The 20,441-nt window shown below is 41.8% G+C and overlaps 2 protein-coding genes across 2 annotated transcripts; one reads left to right on the top strand and one right to left on the bottom strand.

The window, feature by feature from the left end:
* Nucleotides 1-953: 953 nt before the first annotated feature.
* On the bottom strand, nt 954-6,587 carry B3GALT6 (beta-1,3-galactosyltransferase 6). Its single transcript, XM_010722784.3, has one exon. It carries the CDS (start codon nt 6,192-6,194, stop codon nt 5,160-5,162), a length of 1,035 nt encoding a protein of 344 aa, XP_010721086.3. The 5' UTR covers nt 6,195-6,587; the 3' UTR covers nt 954-5,159.
* A 260-nt stretch (nt 6,588-6,847) lies between these two features.
* On the top strand, nt 6,848-20,358 carry SDF4 (stromal cell derived factor 4). Its single transcript, XM_010722781.3, has 7 exons — nt 6,848-7,011; nt 8,362-8,710; nt 13,602-13,738; nt 13,947-14,060; nt 16,382-16,540; nt 17,488-17,663; nt 18,496-20,358. Exons 2-7 carry the CDS (start codon nt 8,403-8,405, stop codon nt 18,670-18,672), a joined length of 1,071 nt encoding a protein of 356 aa, XP_010721083.1. The 5' UTR covers nt 6,848-7,011; nt 8,362-8,402; the 3' UTR covers nt 18,673-20,358.
* The last annotated feature ends 83 nt before the right edge of the window (nt 20,359-20,441 follow it).

Genomic DNA, 20,441 nt, shown 5'->3' on the forward strand with positions numbered 1-20,441 from the left:
TAGGGTTCTCATTGCGAAGGGAAGAACTCATGCTAACTGGTTGTGCGTTAAGACTCGCTCAGCTTTCTCCTCAGCCAGAGGAAGGCAGCAGCTTTCAGGATAAGCCAGGAGAGCCGTTTCCAGCTTCAGCCTGTGCAGGCTCCCTGTGTGGTCCAGCAGCAGTGCCTTCACCCGAGCTGGCGTGTTTGCCTTGTGAAATAAAACCCTGCCTGCCCTTGGACACTGACTGCTCCTCTATTTTCCTGTGATCCATAAATCCTATTTTTAGGCAAATTGCTCGGTAACTGGCGGAAATCCCAATGTATATCTGGTTTGGTAGATGACCTGGGCGGTGTGCTTTGAATTAGTTCCCCTGACTTGAATTATTTGTCAGTCTCCTCTTCCTTACGCTCGCTTCAACAGCAATTTGATCGTTTGCGTTGGAACTCAAACGCCTAATATCATGTAGCAAAATAAGTCCTTGTCTTAGGTACAAGGCTTTGCAGTTGTGCCTTTCTTGACTCATTTGGCCTTGGAACTGTTTCTGAAGTAGCTTTCTTTGGAATTGGATGACTGCGTTTGTAATGAGGCCTTGAGCAATGAGATCCCGCTGTGTCCCAGAGACAAGAACTTAAAGACAGGGTGACTAGGTCCTAATAGTGCATAATTCATCGTGCTTCCCAGCAGCTTCGCTGGTGCAGCCCATTTCTCCACGCCTTCATCAGAAATTGATGGAGACCAATAACTGAAGATTGTTCTTTTGCTATGACTTCAGGCACCACGTGGGCCCAATACGTATCTCAGAGCAAATGGGGATTCAGACGTGGCTTTACCTACTGTCCTAGGTTTGCAATGGACAAGATCTCTTTAACGTGATTTGCCACTGAAATTACTATTTCTGTAAAAGAGATTGCATCTTACTAAGCAATCCTAGCATTGTATTATACTTGTTAAGCAGAACAAGCAGTCGCCTCTACAGCAAAAGTATTTTTTTATTAAAAATCACAGCACACAGAGCCTTTGGCCAGTAACAGCATGTATGGAAGGACATAAATACCTATACAATATACTTATACAATTACCAATGTTGTCACAATCAATCGCAGGTTTCTAGCAGTTTATTCCCTATATAAATGCTGAGCAAATACTGTGCCACTCCCTACTCCCAAACAGCAAGTCTATAGCTGCAAAAAAAAAAAAAAAAAAAAAAAAAGTGCAATTTCATTCAACTGTTAAAAATATACTCAGCACAGTACCCCCATTCCGTTCCATAAAGGCACACTTATCACATAGCATCCTTCAGCTTCACATAGGCTACAGGGAACAGCTCTAGCTCCATGTTTTACTGGACACTACCTAAGTGGACTGTATTAAAAAGAAACAACAGGCATGTTATGTTGGCATAAAGTAGATCCAGTTCTAGGGCAAAAGCATATCTTGCACAGGTACGTGTAGCAACAGATTGGAGTCTTGCAGGCAACGTGTTCTAAATTAAACACAGAGCAGTAAAGGTGTTGACAGTTTGTCGAGCAGGCAGCAATAGCAAGAACATGTTTCAACTCTGATGCTGGAGCTGAACAGTAAGGAATAAAAATGCAAACCTTAATCACCTGCCCTGTTGTGCTCTTCATCTGCCAAGCTAGCGCTGAATGGAGATCCCCACCCCCAAACACAGCGTTAACAGATAAGGAATACAGATTGAAATGTTCAAAATGAGGTATTTCAACTACAGAAAACGTAACGTTTGTCAGAAGCATGACATGCAGGAGCTGTATTTGAGCAAACATCACGTGGACAAGGCTAAACCTTGGGAAAGGAAGTGTTCAGCTTGAGGAACGGTATTTATAAGTTTGGCTTTTTAATTGAAACTGTAGGAATTCTTGGAAACATGAGGGTTTTTAGTGGAACAATTTAATATTGAAATGAATGATTTAGCTACTCCTTCTCACACACTAAAGGAGAATGAGGTGTTGTGTACCACTTACAAATAAAATCTAGTTTGTAGTTGAGTTTATGCCATTGTCAGCTTTAAATATTTCAGTATCAAGATTTAGATACAGCTGGAGAAAATACCTCATAAACAATCAATTTCTTGTTGTAGTTGTTGCCTCTGTAAGAAGGCTAAATACCAGATTCATTTATTTTTTTGAAAAACCTGATGATAAAGGTTCAGATTGATTCAGTGGTTGTCCTGTATGGATACCAATATGAACTTAGAAACTCTACACACCTGCATGAGAGTGCATCAGTGTCATCACTGATATCCAGAACAGCTCAAGTGCTCATTATTCTGCACACTACCAATAATATTAAAAATACAAACTGTTTATGAATAGAAAATTGGGAAACCAGCAGAAGCACTACTTAAAAAACAAAAAGCCAATGTACCAATAAGCTGCTGTCAATAGGAATGCCATAAAAAATAAATCTGTTTCTGGATAATTCTGTTTTCAGGTTTTGCAACAGAACTTCCCATTCTGATATAGCTGATGTAGACCAACAAACTGTTTCCCAGAAAGCAGAGAAACATCCCCCAGCTGCTGGGACCCTCTACAGTCAGCCTCCTTATCGTGACTTAAGAGAGACAACAGTTACATTGTGATTTTTCAAGTATCAGATCATCTCCAGCTACCTAAAGAAGGTGTAAGAAACCGCCCAAGAGAACTTCACAACTATCAAGTATTTGTGTGCATTGTGTTTTCCACGGGTCAGAGATCAGAAGGAGACTCAGCACTCCTTTTTTAATGTTGCCCCCGTCACAACTGGCAGGGGCAGGTAAGTGCCAGCGCTGTAAACAACTCCCACCAACGTGGACATGGATTTAGGTGCTGAGCAGCACGCTCTCTTCAGTTCCAGAGACATGCAGCAGATTTCTGGCCCACTCTTCAGATCCCAGGACTTGAAATAACAGCCTATACACCAACAACCTCAAGCACCGCTTGATACGCAATTCTCATGGACACCTAAGTACTTCTGTAAACAAATTTAAAATATGACACTTAACGACCTTACTTTTCCTACACATAACATGTTCTCAATATTTATAAATACTCACATTGCAAGCATTTAACCACATATATACACACAATACTGCTTTACCCCAAATAACAAGTAGGTATTTATAAAACGCTAGAACCGATTTAAATTTCCTGTAATCTAGTATTAAACTGTTTTGGAATGATACACCTTGCTGAAAAGCACATCTGCTTGTCAATATATGGACATGCATTGGAATGGACACATACTAAAATAACTTATTTCCAGTATCTTAATTTGTTAAATTTGTTAAATTTGTTTCAGAGGGAAGTTGGATTCATTCAGATTTTCATACTAGAGAATCATCCTTTGCAGAAGACTTCTCTTAATCCCCCATAATTTAATCAAAACAAGAGAAAAATAACAAAATATCCCCTATTCCTTTGGTACGAATCGCTAACTTGCTAATTTAAGAAATGAAGCTAAAGATACTGGCAATGCTTTGTTTTCTTCCTTTGCAATTTGTGCCTTCCTGCAGGTGAGAGCAGACACTAGCCCAGAGAGAGGAGGAAATCATGGGAACTGTATGAAAGTGCAGCGTGCAACAACCAGTAAAACTGATGGTTGGGAACGTGCCACTCAGACACAGAAGTAAAAACTGCTCATACTGAAGGATCTGTTGCTGACAAAGGTTTCTGGAAGTCAGTGGTTCTGCAGTACTGGAAAAAAATATTGGTGTACTGGAGCAGCTGCCATTCAAAAGTGTTAGAATTACAGGCTTGCCTAAAAGTTTGAGGGTGAAATTCTCTAATGATCTGTTCTACAAATCAAGAAAGCCCAGTCTGTGTTTACTGCTCAGTATTGTACTCGATGCTGACAAGCTCTGTAAGCGCTGCAATTCTTTGTAGGGCAGGCAGGACAAAAGGAAATAATCCTATTTACTGACATATCACTTGAGCAAGTAACTTAGACCTTCACTAAAATAATTTTTGTTCCACTAGGAGATATACTGGGGAGAAAGAGGGAGTGGGACTGTCAGGGAATTTGTTTCCTTAGAGCACTGTGCAGGTCCAGAAACAGGAGAAAAGGCTGTCTTCAGACAGGACTGAAATTAGGGGAAAAACAACACCCTTTCTCTAAATGATAACCAGAGCAGCCTATAAATGATAATCTTGACTATATAGAGTTTGCTTTCTTATCTGAGCTATCCAATTTAGGGCAATCTCATCTGACTTCTGAATACCTTCCACTGACCTAATCCTGCTAATGTATATTGTACCCAAGTGTTCGAGAATAATATAAATCCAAAGGCTACAATATCTGACTGGGCAGCAGTGGAATTGTTTGCTGTTTGGGTGGAATGCTGCTTCAGATGTACCGGGTTCGGACAATAAGCTAAGAACACCATCTATGCCTAACAACTGAAAGCTAGCTTTGTAGCATAACTACGTGCCCCCAAATAATATACTCTACCTGCCAAATGCTGTATGTAACTCATCCAGCTTTCTAAATACAGATTTTACTCTGTAGCTGCCAGATAATTTATGTACAAGATGTCTTTAAAACAATAACAAAAAGAGACAAGTTACATAGAAAGGTCTAATAATTCTATCATTGTAAATCAGAGCACTCTCCAAAGAACAGACTCTCTCCGTCCCCTAATGTGAATACCTGGTGCAGAATCGTTCTCCTTACTTGAATGCTTGTGACAGACACCTGTTCCCACTGGCAAGAGCAACCAATTTGTGGCCGCCTTCGAATTTTCAAACCTTGCCAAACTGACAATTGTTTTTTGCCAATAAAGAAATACCAGATGTTAGTTTCACAATCTTACACTGTAAAGGCCTGCCACGATCTTTAGCAGATATATCATAGAATCTGTTAAAAATCTTCTAGCAGCTTTTGATCCAAGTTATCTCCCCCAGATCTCTGTACTATCCATCTCACAACCTACTGTTTGCCTTCAATCCTGTAACGTGAGCCTTTCCAGGTTTTTGTCATATCTTTCTCTTTTATAAACAACTTTACATCATGCCACACCAGTAGCTCTCAGGAGTTTCAGGGTTTCATTGACTGTGACATAATGAATCGTGCAAAATCTTTTGAGTAATTTTTTAAGCCCTAGTTATTGGGATTCTCCCCGGATAACAGTAACCCAGCTCAGAGAGTCCAGTAATAATCTGCCTTTTCCCTTCCTCAGAATTTCAGGGGATGCCATCCTTCCTTTGGCAACACTGGGAAGGTGGCACTCCCCAGTCATACATGTAAGAAAGCCTGAGCTTAACCTCCTCTTTACAGAGCTTCCCTTCTTTAGCCAAAGTCTGGTGCTTTTCCAGCATGTCCTCGATGCTTTGCTTATGCGTTACTATGTACTTATTGTTGCAACCCCGTGACTTATACTCAGTGTCAAAACGAGGATCGTGCACTCTTTTGACATCGATTGGAGCCAACCAGACTCCCAGGGAGACATCCTCACTCTGCCACATGTTCAGGTAGTCTTTGTTGAGCCGCAGATAGTGCACCAGATCCGCAGAAAGCACATAACCTCCACCTAGGGCATACGGTAGGTAGTAGTCACAGAGCACCCAGGCACTCTCTTTCCACTTCCCACCAGATTTCACTCGACCACGGCCAGAAAAGAAGCCCCAGTAGAGACGACGTGGCTCCTTGGCTCTCAGATCTTCCACCAGCACATCCAAACGTACAAATGTATCATCGTCGGCCTTCAGGGCGAACTGGAAGTCAAGGTGCAGATCCAACCAGACATACGTGGCCAGCACTTTGGCGGTCAAGTTCTCGTAGGAATCCTTCAGCTCCGGCAGGAGAAGGAGATCCCTATGGCGGTTCTGTTCCAGCTCGAGGCTCCGCAGCTCCTCAGCCCCCAGCCCACCCGTGCCGATGACGAAACGGCTCCAGATGTTGTGCTGAGGAGGGCGGCCGGCCGCTGCCAGCCAGGTGCTGCGGATGATGCTGCGGCGCTCGGTGTACTTGGGGCCACTGGTGATGAGCACTGCCAAAAAGGCCGACTCCTGAGGAGGGGAGGGCGGCGGGATGGCAGGCGGCCCCCTGGCACCCCATGGCAGAGGGGGCTGCTGGTGGGGCAACCCGCGGGGGGCTGGCAGCGGCCGCAGGCCCTCGGAGGTGCACTTGGCCAGGTAGAGCAGGACGACGGCGAAGAGGGACAGGCCGCCCAGACCCAGCGCCGTCTTGTGGCGGCACAGCAGGCGCAGCAGCTTCATGGAGCCTGCAGGCCTCGAGGCCCGGACTCCCTCCTCACACACACCAAAAAATTTAGGCGGGAACGGCAGCAGCTGAGCGGGGTACGGCCTCTGAGAGGGAACAAGCTTCCTGCGGGAGCCCTCACCGCGCTTTGCCTGCCCTTCACGGCACCTTTCAGCCTCTTTTTTTTAATCAGAGAAGCATCGGCCCAGACCCACCCTACCTGCTGGGCCTCCGGCGCGGCCCCGCTGCGCGAAGCCCCTGCCGCTCCGCCCGCCGCCGCCGTGTGGCGCGGCCCCGCCTCCCGCCCCGGCCCACACACGGCGGCGCACGGCGGCAGCCATCTTGCAACACGGCAGGCGAAGCCCTGGCGCTGCCATTTTGGTTGAGGGCGCGCCGCGCCACGTAGGCCGCTGAGGCGGGCGCTGAGTGGGCGGGCGGAGCTCATAGGTGTGTTAGCTAGGTAAACGACGGTCTCGTTTCATAAGAGTTACCAGTGGTGCATGAATAAATGCACTTAATGCCACAGCAGTAAGGGTTCTGCCTTCCGTCTTTATTAAGCCCTCGAAATCTAGCAGCAGGGGGCTGAGCCAGGAGGGGAAATGGCAGCCGAGACGCCCTCAGCGCGCCTCCCGCCCGGCTCCAAGATGGCGGCCACCGCCCCTCACGCACGGCGTATGACGCACTTCCGGCGCAGCGCTGGTTCGTCCCGGTCGCCTCTCTGTGGCTGTAACCTCCTGAGGGGGGTGGGGGGAACGGGCCGGGGGTTTGCTTGTATGTTTTTGCTGTGCTGGAGGGAGACGGGCCGGGCATGAGGAGCCGTCGCATCCCGTGCAGGTACCGGAGCTGTGGGACGGGGCGATTGGGAGGGTGGTGAGGCTGCAGAGGACCACTCTGTCACGGTGCTGAGGGCATGGCAGTGTTAGGGCAGCGCCCTCCTCCTGAGGAGATTTAACGGTCGCCGCTCAGGGCGCGAGTCCTGGCCTTCCTCCGGCTCTGCCCCGCGGGTCTGTGTCCGTGTGAGGGCTGTAGGGTTTATTCCCTGTCTCCGAGGCCTTCGGACTCGTACGTGGCAGCGATTTTCCCTCAGCGGCAGGCAGGTGGCGGGAGGCGTGTCTGCCCCGTGCTGCTGCTCTGCGGCCGCTTGTCGCTGTGCTCCTATAAAAAGCCTTTCTGCCGTTCTCTCTTTCTGTAGAGATCGTGATGCTGAGGCCGTCGTGCTCTGAGCTGCCTCTGCGTTGTAGCTCTCAGATCAGCTTCTCCAGAGTACCTGAGGGTTGGTGCTCCTAGCAGTGAGGCCATTAGCAATCCAAAGTCCTCTGATAGAGATTACGACCGTGCGGGCTGAAATCTGATGCAGTTCAGTTTCTTGTTGTATATATTTCCTTTGTCAGAGCTTTATGATCACGGAATCTTAGAACGGTTTGGGTTGGAAACGACCCCTAAAACCTATCCATTTTTCAACCCCTGCCCCCACCAGGTCAGTCTGCCCAGGGCCCCGGTGTGAGCCCAGTGCTCTCCCCAGAGAGTCTATTCTTTCAATATATTTGTTCATCTTCTGCTGTTGTGAGGCCCCATCTGGAGGACTGTGTCCAGGTCTGGAGTCCCCAGTACAAGAAAGACAGCGGTTTGAAAGGGACCAGAGGAGAGCCACGAAGATCAGAGGGCTGGAGTACCTCTCCTATGAAGAGGAGGCTGAGGGAGCTAGGCTTGTTCAACCTGGAGAAAAGAAGGTTGCAGGGTGACCTCATTGCAGCCTTGCAATACCTAAAGGGAGCCTACAAACAAAGAGTTTCAACTCTTTGAAAGGGTAGATAATAGCAGGACAAGGATAAAGTGGTTTGAAGTTGAAGGAGGGAAGATTGAGGTTGGATGTCGGGGGAAGTTCTTTACTATGGGAGTGGTGAGGTGCTGGAACAGCTGCCCAGAGAGGCTGTGGATGCCCCGTCCATCCCTGGAGGTGTTCAAGGCCAGGTTGGATGGGGCCCTGGGCAGCCTGGCCTGGTGTTAAATGTGGAGGTTGGTGGCCCTGCGTGTGGCAGGGGGTTGGAGATTTGTGATCCCTGAGGTCCCTTCCAACCCTGGCCATTCTGTGATTCTGTGTGCTCTTCTGAGCTTGGGGAGAAGCTTCATTAATGACATGATGCAGTTTTTAACTTGCGTGTGTTTTTTCCTTTTTGTTTTTAGATTATTTAATCAGCCAATATTTTGAAGAAAAAGGAAAAACAATGATGTCAAGGCAGGCCTTTCTCTGCAGCTTGGGATCTCTGTATTTGTCCCTTCTGTTTGTATTTCTTTTGATGGATGTTTATGCAAGGCCTGCAAATAATTCGGCCCTCAAAGAGAAGCCAGCTGACAGTAAGGATGAGAATGAGATCTTGCCTCCAGATCACCTGAATGGGGTCAAAATGGAGATGGATGGACATCTCAACAAAGAATTTCATCAAGAAGTTTTTCTGGGAAAAGAGATGGAAGAGTTTGAGGAAGACTCAGAACCCAGGAAAAACAGGAAGAAGCTCATGGTCATATTTTCCAAGTAAGCTTCAGAGTAAAACTTGTAAATTTCTCTATACTATTTAAAAAATGTAATGGTGAGTGAGGGAGGCATTATTCTGTGAGCAATGTGTTTGTAGGTAGTAACCTGCTTGTATAAAGCATCTGTAGGAGTGAGAATGTCAACGTTGGGAGTTGTAAGCAGTATTCATTCAGGATTGGTGCTGTGACCTAGTGAAATTTATGAATAAATGTATTGTTTCTTTGTGAAAATATCTGCATAGTCACTTTAAATGAGAAAAGTAGTATTATTTTTTCCTAGTTTCTTAGTAAATAATGTATTACATCTGTAATGTAGACTAATGAATTAGTAAGGAAGAGTTTGTAAATGGTAGGATGCCTGTGCAATGACTCGAGAAAGGATTTTGTGCCAACAATAATACATTGCATTGCTCTGCTGTAAGTTTGGAGTGACGGTATTTGTCTTTCCAAGAAACTATTGTGTGCAATGAGCCCAGCTTTCCTGGGAGTGGCTGGGTACCTACCTGCAGATGGGAAGTAGTGAATGAGTGCCTTGTGTGCAAAAAAAGCAGAGCTAAGCTTTTGCTTTACCTGTTAAACTGTCTTTGTGTCAGCCCATGAGTTCTTGCACTGGTACCTTTCCAATTCTCCTCCCCATCTCACCTGGGGGGAGTGAGCAAGCAGGTGTGCAGTGCTGAGCTGCTGCCAGGTTGAACCACAGCACCACTAGATGGCAGAGCTAGCTTTATTTTCCATTGAGGATTATTTTTATAACAGATTACCCTGGTAACGTTGATGCAGTGATGTTTGTATACTTGAGATGAAATGAGAGGACTCAGCAGAACGTGTTTTTTCTGTAACCTTTTTATTAGCAGAGGAAAAAGGGACCAATCAACACTGCTTTTGAAGTTTTTATTCTTTTTAACTTGTGCTCTCGTGAATAAAAACAATCAAAGCAAGTGGGACAACCAGGCTGCCGTGTCTATTTGCAGTTCTTTTACTATGTGGTTTGGTGTTCAGACCTCTGGCTTTATTGTTAGGATATATACAAATGTAAATAGCAAGATTGTGGTGAGAAGCTTTCAGTTTCTTTACTGCCTTACGTTTATTGGAAACATTCAGGTGGTGGTTAGTAATATGGCATTCACAATTACAACCTATGTTCATTTCTGTGTGTGTGTGTGTGTTACAAAGTCAGTTGTTTTTGGAAGTTTAAAGCAATTGGATTTCAGGTTGACTTAATTCATGTACTTGAAATTGCATTTTGTCAGATAATTAGAAATGCATAGATAAATTGTGAGGAATTTGGTTTTGTAGATGTTCTCTTCAAAGCTGAGTGAAGAGAAATGCATTTGGGAAAAGCTGGTGAGTCACAGGTGTACAGGTGCTGTGGAAATGTTTTATTTCAAGGCTTAAAGAAAACCTCCACTTGTTTTTAGTTAATGAAAGCTTTGATAGTGGTGTGCCAGTGTGAGAGAAGGTACTCAATTCAAAGCATTAAGTCTTATCTAATAGGATTACTGAAAATAAAGGCAAAACATGGAAGAAAAGCTTCCCAAACGTTTTTCAAGCTCTTACATGTTACTGGGAAGAGCAAGAGCATTTCATAATTCTGCATTTCAGTTTCAGAAGTCACTGTTTACTGGGAGGGCAAGCCTTAGTTGTTTGCACAAGTGACTTGTTACAAGTGAGTGCATATTTGCACATAGCCCTGTGGAGCTAGGGCATGGTGCAATCTGAGGTGCATCTTGTAGTCTTTATTCCCTGCCAAGGGCAGGTGTTTGGTACCTTCAGGCAAAGCAGGTGTGTGAGAGGGTCTTAAGTGACATGAGGAAGGGGAAGGAAAGCTGAAGTCTCTACTTAAATGAGCTGGAAATCTATAAATAATTTTCTTGCAGCTTGGCATACGTAGGTGAGCCTTTATGGGAGGAAAGGAAGAAGAGGAAGGATGTTGAAAGCAATTGAATCTATTTATGGTGATGTTGATTTCACTAAGTCACTGAGTTCACTAAGCAACCTGATCTAGTGTCTGATATAGTGGTTGACGACCTCACTCATAGCAGCAGGGGTGGATCTGGGTGATTTTGAGGTTGCTTTCAATCTAAGCTGTTCACTGACTCTGTGAAATCAACAGCATTGGGTTCTGGAATTCAGTTCGGTGAGCCTTGGTTTTAAGGGCAAGTTATCTTGTAAATTGAGTCACATCTCCTCTGTACTAATTCAAGTTCATAATTTCAAACTGATAAATTCATGAGTTTTGTTTGGTAGTGTAATATGCGTGGCAGTTCAGTCAGTGATGGAGTTGCTTTGAGTTTGGAAGATGAGTGCCCTCCTATGATTTGCATTTTGCTGATGTTTTCAGTGCCTTACAGCTCCAGTTTTGTGGTTTGTAAACAGAAATCTTGGTGTTAGCTGATTGCCTTGTCTTGATGGTAATAGGTGAGGTCAGAGGTTTAAATACACCTTCTTGTTAACTGCTACCACATACAGACACATTTTTTTCCTTTATTTAATGTTAATGGATGTATCTTTTAGGCTGTGCATGCTGGTTCTGCCATTCCACATCCCTCTTTCCCATGCTCCCTTGCCTAGTTCCAAGTTTGTCTCATAGCATGATAGAGTTTACATTTCTAATGGGAGTGTTCTAAGCTGTCTTGTTTTAGATATCTTCTGTTTTGGTTAAGGTGCTGTATTGTTCAGTTAGAAAAGAGTATTTTGTGCTTTTGAAAGGCTTTAAATAATGTGTTTTCCTAACAAAATTAAAAGTACAAATCAGGCAATACACATCTGATTACTTTTCTGTATCTCTTATGATTTAAGTAACACTTCCCTTTGACTTCCAGTTTTTAAAATCATTTTCTGGGTCAATTTTTCATTATTTGGATGCAGCAGAAACCAACTGTAAAGCAGCCTATACTTGGTGATCAAGGCATGTCTTTTCTTTAGCTCTGCAGGTGAGCTGTTGCCTCGCTCCCCTCATGTTGCATTGTTGTCACTGGGGAACCTGAAAGCATGAATCTGCACATCTGAGTGGCCAGCTGTTTATTAATGAAACTTTCAGAGCTTTTGACAGGTCACCACGGAAGTCTCATTTTCAATGGCTTGTGCTTGAGAAATGGGACACAAGCGTTTAACAGCTGTTCTTTGTACCAAAAGAAGGGCTTTGTAGAAACCTTCTTATCTGCCAGATCAGGAAATAGTGCAAGACAGCCCAAGGTTCCTGCAGTCTTGAGATGGTGCTTTCAATCAGAGATCTACTGCTCATTCTTCTACAGGAAGCGTGATCAAGTTATGTTTTCTGGCTCTGATTTGTACTGTGCTAGCAGAACAATGGTGTACTTCCATGAGAACAGCATTAAATGGGATGTTTTTTTTGTTTTTTTTTTTTACCTTCTTACTTACAATGTGGAAGCAGCAACTTCGAGAGCTTTGATCTGAAAAAACTACAACATAAAGCACTGAGGTGGAAAATGCTTTGTTTTCCCTTCTCATTAGTTAGCACCTATTCTGTATCAAAACCCCCATTGTTCACCTGGCGGGTGCAAGATGACACAAGTGGAACATGACCATTGATCTTGCTGTTGTTTGGTGAAAAGTTGCTGAGTCTGTGTCTAAATAGGTCGAGATGTGTTTACAATATTTAAAAAAGTGATAATGTGTTTCAGAAGATCGGATGCTAAGGTTGTTATTTATCTTAAACCTTTAACATTTAGGTGACATTTAAATGCATTCATATTTAATAGCTTGAGTTTCAGTGATAAAGCTTCAAATAGCGTTAAGATTAGTTCAATTTAAAGAAAAAAACAACTTAGCAGCCTTTATCTGTTTGAATCAGAGTGGTTTTGTTTTGCTTTAAATAGAATCTTGCCTTTTAAATGTTACTGATTTCAGTTTTAAACATTACCTTTTTTGTAATTAAATAATCATATGCTTAAAAAAAAAAAAACCCCGAGGTGGCAGGATATTGTCTTTGTTCAACTGTTATTTTTATGTTCTCTTTAACGAAATAAGTATTAATGGCATTGCTCGTGTGGCAGTCTGTCTGTCTTGGTACTTTAGTACCTGGAGAAGAACAATGGATTGTCAGATTGGACACATCTTTTATTCATCTCACTGACTAAATTGTCAGCATGAGTGCTTCTCAACAGGTGTAGCAGTGTTGCTCAATAGCACTGTACAGGTGCGTATTTTAATGGAGCAAAGTGAGCCTGCTAGCACTAAAATCATGGGAACAAATCTATGTGCAAAGCTTTTGCAGTGTGCCCGTTTAAGAATTAAAGCATATTACCTGTGGTGTGTTACCAGAGATCAAGGGGTCATCAAGGCAACTTGATTTTTGTTTTCCCTCACTTATAAGGTCTACAAAGTGTGAAATTCTTAAGTCCTTGCACCAAGAATTGCACCTTACCTTTTCATTATTTTTAATGGTTGCAGAAAATAGGATGTGATCGAGGCAGACATGTAAAGGCAACTTATCTGTAAGCTTCAGAGACCTTGGAAAAACAAGGAGAAAAGGATTTGGAAAGATAAATTGAGAGGGAGTTACTGGTTTGGGAGATTTTTAGGGTAGAAATCTGTCACAGTAGTCAAAGTCTGCAAGAGGTGGCAGTTGCCAATTCTGAACCAGTAGGGTATCATCAGTATTTGTAGTTCCCTCTAAAAATGTACTCAAAAATGTAGTATGAAAATGAGTTAGGTTACAGCAAAGTGAAACATGGTAGAATGTTTTGGAACTAGGTAGTCGCTAGCTGTACCTGCTTGTAGAAAGATGGATGTGAAAAACAAGGGAGCTTTCTCTTGTGTGCTTTTCTCCTGTAAGCCCAAAGTCTGTCCAGTCTTCTGCATTAATCCTATATGTAATCCCTTCAATTTAAAAAAAATAGAAGTAAATCTTGTTTGCTGTTCTTTCACAGAGTGGATATAGATAATGATAAAAAGATAAGTGCTAAAGAGATGCAGCGCTGGATCATGGAGAAGACAGATGAACATTTCCAGGAAGCTGTGGAAGAGAATAAAATGCATTTTCGAGCTGTGGACCCTGATGGTGATGGTAAGATAAGTATTTCCTCTGCCTCTGACATAAGTAGATTATTTTCACAAGGCTTCTCTGCTGTGAGGAAACAGGAAAATGAATCAGGTGGTAGTTCTCATGCTACTGTTCATAAAGTTTATTGTGATGGTCTTGTTAAGAAATGAGACCCTAAGTTCCCATTTTTGAGTGTACTAAGTCATGTCTGAGGTATGGTTTTCTCTCACAGGTCATGTTTCCTGGGATGAATATAAAATCAAATTTTTGGCAAGTAAAGGACTTAATGAGAAAGAGATTGCAGAGAAGATCAAAAACAATGAAGAGCTGAAAATAGATGAAGAAAGTAAGTGGAGTCTGATGGAGTGTGGTTTGTTGTTTTAATTCTGTTCTTTTACTTTCCTAGAGCCTGAGTGTCAGAACTGTTCTTAATGCAAGACTAATATTTTGGTTGTTCTGCAGCCTGCTAAAGACGAATGTGTAAGGCATAAGGCAGAAATGCTAGAACTGTTTCTAAATCAAATCTGTACTCCCAGCACTCCTGATCCGAATATTTAACACTGAAAAGTTGGTTCCTTATTTGCTACTTCCTATTTGAGCAGTTCCAGGTATCTGTGTTTAATGGTCTGCTGAAGTTTGTTAGCCTGTGTTATCTGTGGAGCATTGCATTGTTACCTGGAGTACCAGCTTCCCTGTGGCTTCAGCTGACAAGTAGCTGGAAATACCTGATTTCTGCTCTAAAACTGAGGAGGAGTATGTGTGCAGAAATAGTAGGTATCTATGTATGTCAGATGGTGTTCTGTTCAAATAGGTACTGCAAAGGATTCTAGAAGTTAATAGCAGGAGGTTACCTAACAATTGTTTCGTGTTTCATTTAATTTCTCTACTGAGAGATTTTTCAGATTAGTGAGATTTATCATTTCTTCCTTACTGCTTTTGAAACTTTCATTTGAATCTGACTTGTTACAAACATGGCAATGCTTGAGATTAACCTACCCACATCTAAAAGTATTCAAATTTATTGTTAAGTAAAACATTGAGCCTTAGCCTTTCCTTGCGGGAATTAGTCATTTAAAAATGGGTTTTATTTTCCACTTATCAAAAAGCAACTAAAATGCAAATGGGCCTTTGAGTCCTGTGGCAGGGAAAACACCTGTGCAGCATGTCCTATGGCAGTGTGGTTAATAGCTACAGTTTACAAGAATGCTCATCAGATAAAAGATTTACTGAATGTGGGAACTATGTATATAATTTTTCTACCTGGGTAACAAGCCTTATTTGGGAAAACTAAATTAACTCTATTGCTTGCTGAAGATGATAGGCAAAACTTATTTTTGTTCTCTAGTGTGAAAGTACTTTTAATGTCTGTACAACAGAAAATAACAGCATGGGAATCAAGGCATGGTCTGAGTGTTAGGCAGAAGCTGACGACGGTCTCTGGCACGTTACAGTTTAGAAGTCGGGTCAAATCTGGGGACACAGCTTGATTTAACTTACACAGATAATCGTGGTTTCAGCTGATCAGGGACAGTTGAATTTCATTAAGGACTTGAAAAGGGAGAGGCTGTCTTATGACTTCTAATGTTTCATAATCTGATTATCCAGTGCTGACTGGTCTTATTGAAATAACTAAATCTTTCCATTTACAGACTGACTTTGAGATTCATATTAGGAGTCCAAAGAATTTCCTCACTCTTCACATTAAAGAAAAACACCACGTACTGAAGGCTTAACTTGTAATTGCAACTATCATTTCAAAAGAAGTGTAGATGCTGCCTTGCCTCTTCTTTCTATTCTAACTCATGCAACCAAAAACATGCTGGAGATATCAAAGACAGCTTATTAAATTAAATATATGTATGTTATGCAGTGACTGTGGTCCTTCAGAGCTTCTTTACAACTTGTGAAATGCTAGTGCTTCATTTTTCATGTTTGTTAGTACATCTTACAGATATGGTGTGCCACAGACTGTATTTTTTTTTCCAATGTGTCATTTAGAAAATGCCTACACCAGAGAAAGAATGCTCTGCACAGGTATTGTTTTCCTGTTTGGTTACGTTCAGGACCACGGCTGCATGCAATGTTTGCGCTGTGTGCTGCAGGGTGGCTTTTCATCAAGTCACTGTGTGGTTTTAGTGGAAACTCGTGTTTAAATCATGAACCTCATTTGAATTTAGGAAAATTTCACTTAAAAATGCTTGTTAGCATGATGTAAGGTGAAATAGGTGGAGTTGTAAAACAATTACTGGTGCTGATGTGTTTATTTGTATGTGGGTGCTTAGACTTATGTTTGTTCTTTGTAGCAGAAATATTTATCTTCATTTTACTAAGAACCAAAACTCGTGCTTTTTGATACAGAGCAGACAGGGCAGCCAACAGAAGTAATGAGTGCTTATATCCTGAATTAACTGGAAACCAAATGTATTTCCTGGTGCTTTGTATAACATCTGTATTTCTTAAGAGTTACCCTCTTAAATCTCTCATAGTTCCAACAATTCAAATACTTAGGCTGAAGTACAGGACACTGTTTCAGTTTTCCGTGGAAGTTGAGATATGAAGTAACTGGTTCATGGGTCATTCTAGTTTAAACAATAATTAATAGATGACAAAATATTTTAAAAACTGTGAATAGGTTAAACGTATGGTTTAATCTTCTTAAATCTCTAGCACAGGAAGTTTTGGATAACCTGAAGGATCGGTGGTACCAAGCTGACAACCCACCTCCTGATATGTTATTGAACGAAGAAGAGTTCTTATCCTTTCTTCATCCAGAGCACAGCAGGGGAATGTTGAAGTTTATGGTCAAAGAAATCATCCGAGATTTGGGTACGCCATTTTAATAGATGTTTTCTTGGGAAGTGTTGTTAAATCACTGTAGTGTCATGGCTCAGTCTGGAATTTTGGCACGTGTTGTTTACTCTGCTCTATACATACACCGTTAGCATAAATGCTGGCATCTCTGTAGGGTTGTCTGTATATTATTCAAGACTAGATTTATCCTCTGCTTGTTAAAAAGCAGCACGGCATTATATACTACAAAGGTATTCTTAGTGCTTCTTACAGTGCAGCTCAGCTGACACCACTTCACACTACAGTGCTGCTGCTTTGTAGGGTCTCTGTAGCAATAGAAGAAAGCAGCTGTTGAATATTAAAATATTGTAAAATATTGATGTGAATGCTCTGTGAGGAGGCAATACTTGCTTTATGTTTCTGCAGCATAGCAACCATGTAAGAATTCTGATATATGCTGCTGAAAGTGGAAATACATGGTTGAGGTTATCACTGATATTTCCACTAGTATTTTTTCTATGGAGTCAATAGTTAGACGTACTTGGGGGGAAAAAAAAAGTGAACTCCCCTACTTGACGAGTAGTTGATTTGGTAAAGATGGAGTTTTACTTGAATTCTGATAGGAGGCTGGATACAGCTGTCAAACACTTTATGCTGCATCAGATTAATTAAAAATAAATAAATAAAAATGAACAGCAACTATAAAATCAATCCCCAGCCTACTAGATGGTATCTTTCAGACACGGTTGAGTACTTTGTTTTTTTGCATACTGACAGGTTCCAAAACACTGTGTGGGTGCCATAGTAGAGCTTTCTGATAACCAAAGTTACAAAAGGTAGCCAGTTCTTCCGTGGCATAGTCAGGATTGTGGACTGTGGAAACCAGACCAACTGTACTAGTGACATCACTAATGTGAAGTAATATCTCATTTCTAATAGACATTAAACAGGTAAGTTTCAGTTACTGTGTATTTCTGTTGTAGATCAAGATGGAGATAAGAAACTTACCCTTTCAGAGTTCATTTCATTACCTGTTGGTACTGTAGAGAACCAGCAAGCTCAAGACATTGATGATGATTGGGTAAAAGACAGAAGGAAGGAATTTGAGGAAGTCATTGATGCTAACCATGATGGTATTGTCACAATGGAGGAGTTGGAGGTAAGTCTCCATCAAACAGTTCTAGTGTTCTTAAAATCAGCAGGTGTTTTTTAAATACAGGACTGAGACTGCTTTAGAGATCACAGAATCACAGAATTACCAGAGTTGGAAGGGACCTCAAGGATCACGAATCTCCAAACCTCCCTGCCACATGCAGGGCCACCAACCTCCACATTTAACACCAGCCCAGGCTGCCCAGGGCCCCATCCAACCTGGCCTTGAACACCTCCAGGGATGGACGGGGCATCCACAGCCTCTCTGGGCAGCTGTTCCAGCACCTCACCACACTCATAGGAAAGAACTTAGAGATCACGAAGTCCAGAAATATTTGAACTAGCAGTCTACCAAAACTTGGGCTGTAGTACTGTTCGGTGGTGCTTGGAGGAAGGATGTTGTAATGCTTTTTCTTGGAGGAGGAGGACTTTTCCTAGCATTGCTATTCTTCATAGGTATGCTTTTAGGGTGTGTTTTCTTTGTAATGTAGATGCTTGTATGGATATGTAGTGCATGAAAACAAGCCGAGGATTTCGTTTAATGGGACAATGAGTCATACTTACAAAACAAGTAACTGGCAATGTGTTCATTTAAAAAAAAAAAAAGTATCAAAAGTAAAATGAAGCAGCCCTGGGGCCTCATAGACTAGAGAATAGCAGTGATCTCGAGTCTTTCAGGGTGTTTTTCTTACCTGAAAATTATGTTTTTAAGTCTGGATTCTAGTTCATGGCGTCTTTACACTTGTATGTAGATGTAGGGATTTTTTTCAAATAATTCTGAAGAATCTACCAGAAGACAGACATGTTTGTAGTGATTGCTGATAATTTTCTTGTTCTAGGAATATATGGATCCTATGAATGAATACAATGCTCTAAATGAAGCGAAGCAAATGATAGCGGTGGCAGATGAAAATCAAAACCATCACTTAGAGCTGGAGGAGATCCTGAAATACAGCGAATACTTCACAGGCAGCAAGCTTATGGACTATGCACGTAACGTCCATGAGGAGTTCTGACCTTGCTCACTTTTCCAGAGCTCTGAAGCACTTTCCTGCTTTTGAAAAACAGAAAAAAAAAAAAAAAAATCAACACTCACAAAGTTTCCTTGCTGCTATCTGTGTTATATGCGTACTGTGTTGTACTAAAAAAAACCTTCCGTCCATATAGAAGATCTACAGCTTTTGTTGCCTTTGGTATGTAAAATGAAAAACCAAGTCCAAAAATAATGAGGCAGGTACTGGACTGCTTGAGTTCACTCTGTTTTATACAGTTAATCCAGCTGAAGTTCCAGCTGCTTTTGGCTAATTGCGTTTGATGGAGGCATTTAAATATTTAACTTGTTGCCCTCATAGCTGCTGATCGATGGGAAATCACCAATAAACACTGAAAGATGTTGGCTTTTGTAAAGGGGACTATGGTTCAGATAAGTGTTCTAACCTCATAGGATATCCATTCATGGACTGATTGAGAATACTTCTGTTTTGCTCAGCAAATCATCTGTTTGTATTTTGTTTATGGTCATATCCATTTCAAAGTTTTGTGGTTTTTTTTTTTTTTAATTAAGAAAATCAGTAAATTGTATCAGGATGCTACTGCCTGGGCTGTTCTTGCTACGTGTGTTTTCTCCAGTCACGCTCAGTTCTTTTTTTCCTGTTCCTTGATTTGTGTAGTCAATACACATTTGATGATATCTGTACTCAGTATGAATGGCTTACTTGGTTGTTGTCATTGTTTATATCCTGAGATTCAGTTCTTACTGGATTTTACTTCACTTAAGAATTGAGCGCTGTTGTTGAGTAGTTACAGGAGTTAGTTCCAGCAAATGCTGTTCTCATGGTTTGTTTCCAGTAATTGTTGCAGGTATTCATGAATCAGGAGAAAAGATGATAGCCATATTCCTGAGATTCCTCGTTCATCCGTGATAATCCAGTAGGTTTTTCAAGGCATCTCAACCTAGCTATGCATTGTTGAGAATTTAATCCAGGTTCTCCTGCCATAATAGAATTTTAAGAGCTGTGAAAAGAGCTTGCTTTAAATGTTAGAGAATCTCTTCTGCATCTACTTAAAAAGAAAACTGGTGCCGGGTTTTTTTCTGTGTGCATTTCAGAGGTTGCACAGAGCAAGGGGCTTCACCTAGATCTGCGATTCCTACTGAACTAAAAGTGGTTGTTGAGACTGATGTAGGTGCTTGTTTTTGTGCAAATTAGTGATGCTGATGAGCTCATGAACGTTAAGGTTGGGAGAAGGAGGTTCTTTGCTTCTGACAGAGCAGAGTGCAGTCAGCACTTGAAGTTTTTTAATCAGTCTGTTTTTGGGTAATCCCTGCCAGTCTTGTGCAACACAAAGGTCATTCCCACTACTGTCTAAATAAAGTATTTTTACTCTGGTTTCATCTTTACTGTAAAACCCTCTTTCTGAAGGGTTGCCTGAAAAATCCAATTAAGATGTTATATTTGATTAAATTTATTCTCTTAATATAATGTAAATATAAGTATTACCATCTTTCTGTTTCAATATTCCCTACTTTTTATTTGGTTTGTTTTTGTTAAATGGTTTGTTTCAGAGTCTTTAAATACATATATCGTTTTGTATTTTTTCTTTGTGGTTTGGAAATGTTCTGGTTTTAGGTTTCTCAATGAATGGGAAGAGTTGAAACCCATCAGAGGAGAATTTCATTTGTATTAAAGCATCCTTAACAAGAATGTGAGTGCTTCGTTGCTGATGTAACATTTTAGGAGTTCTCAGTTTAAATGTAGGTAGCAGACTCTTAACCATACCTTGCTTC

The sequence above is a fragment of the Meleagris gallopavo genome, chromosome 23 (assembly GCF_905368555.1).
Source record: "Meleagris gallopavo chromosome 23, MGAL_WU_HG_1.1, whole genome shotgun sequence".
NCBI lineage: Eukaryota > Metazoa > Chordata > Aves > Galliformes > Phasianidae > Meleagris > Meleagris gallopavo.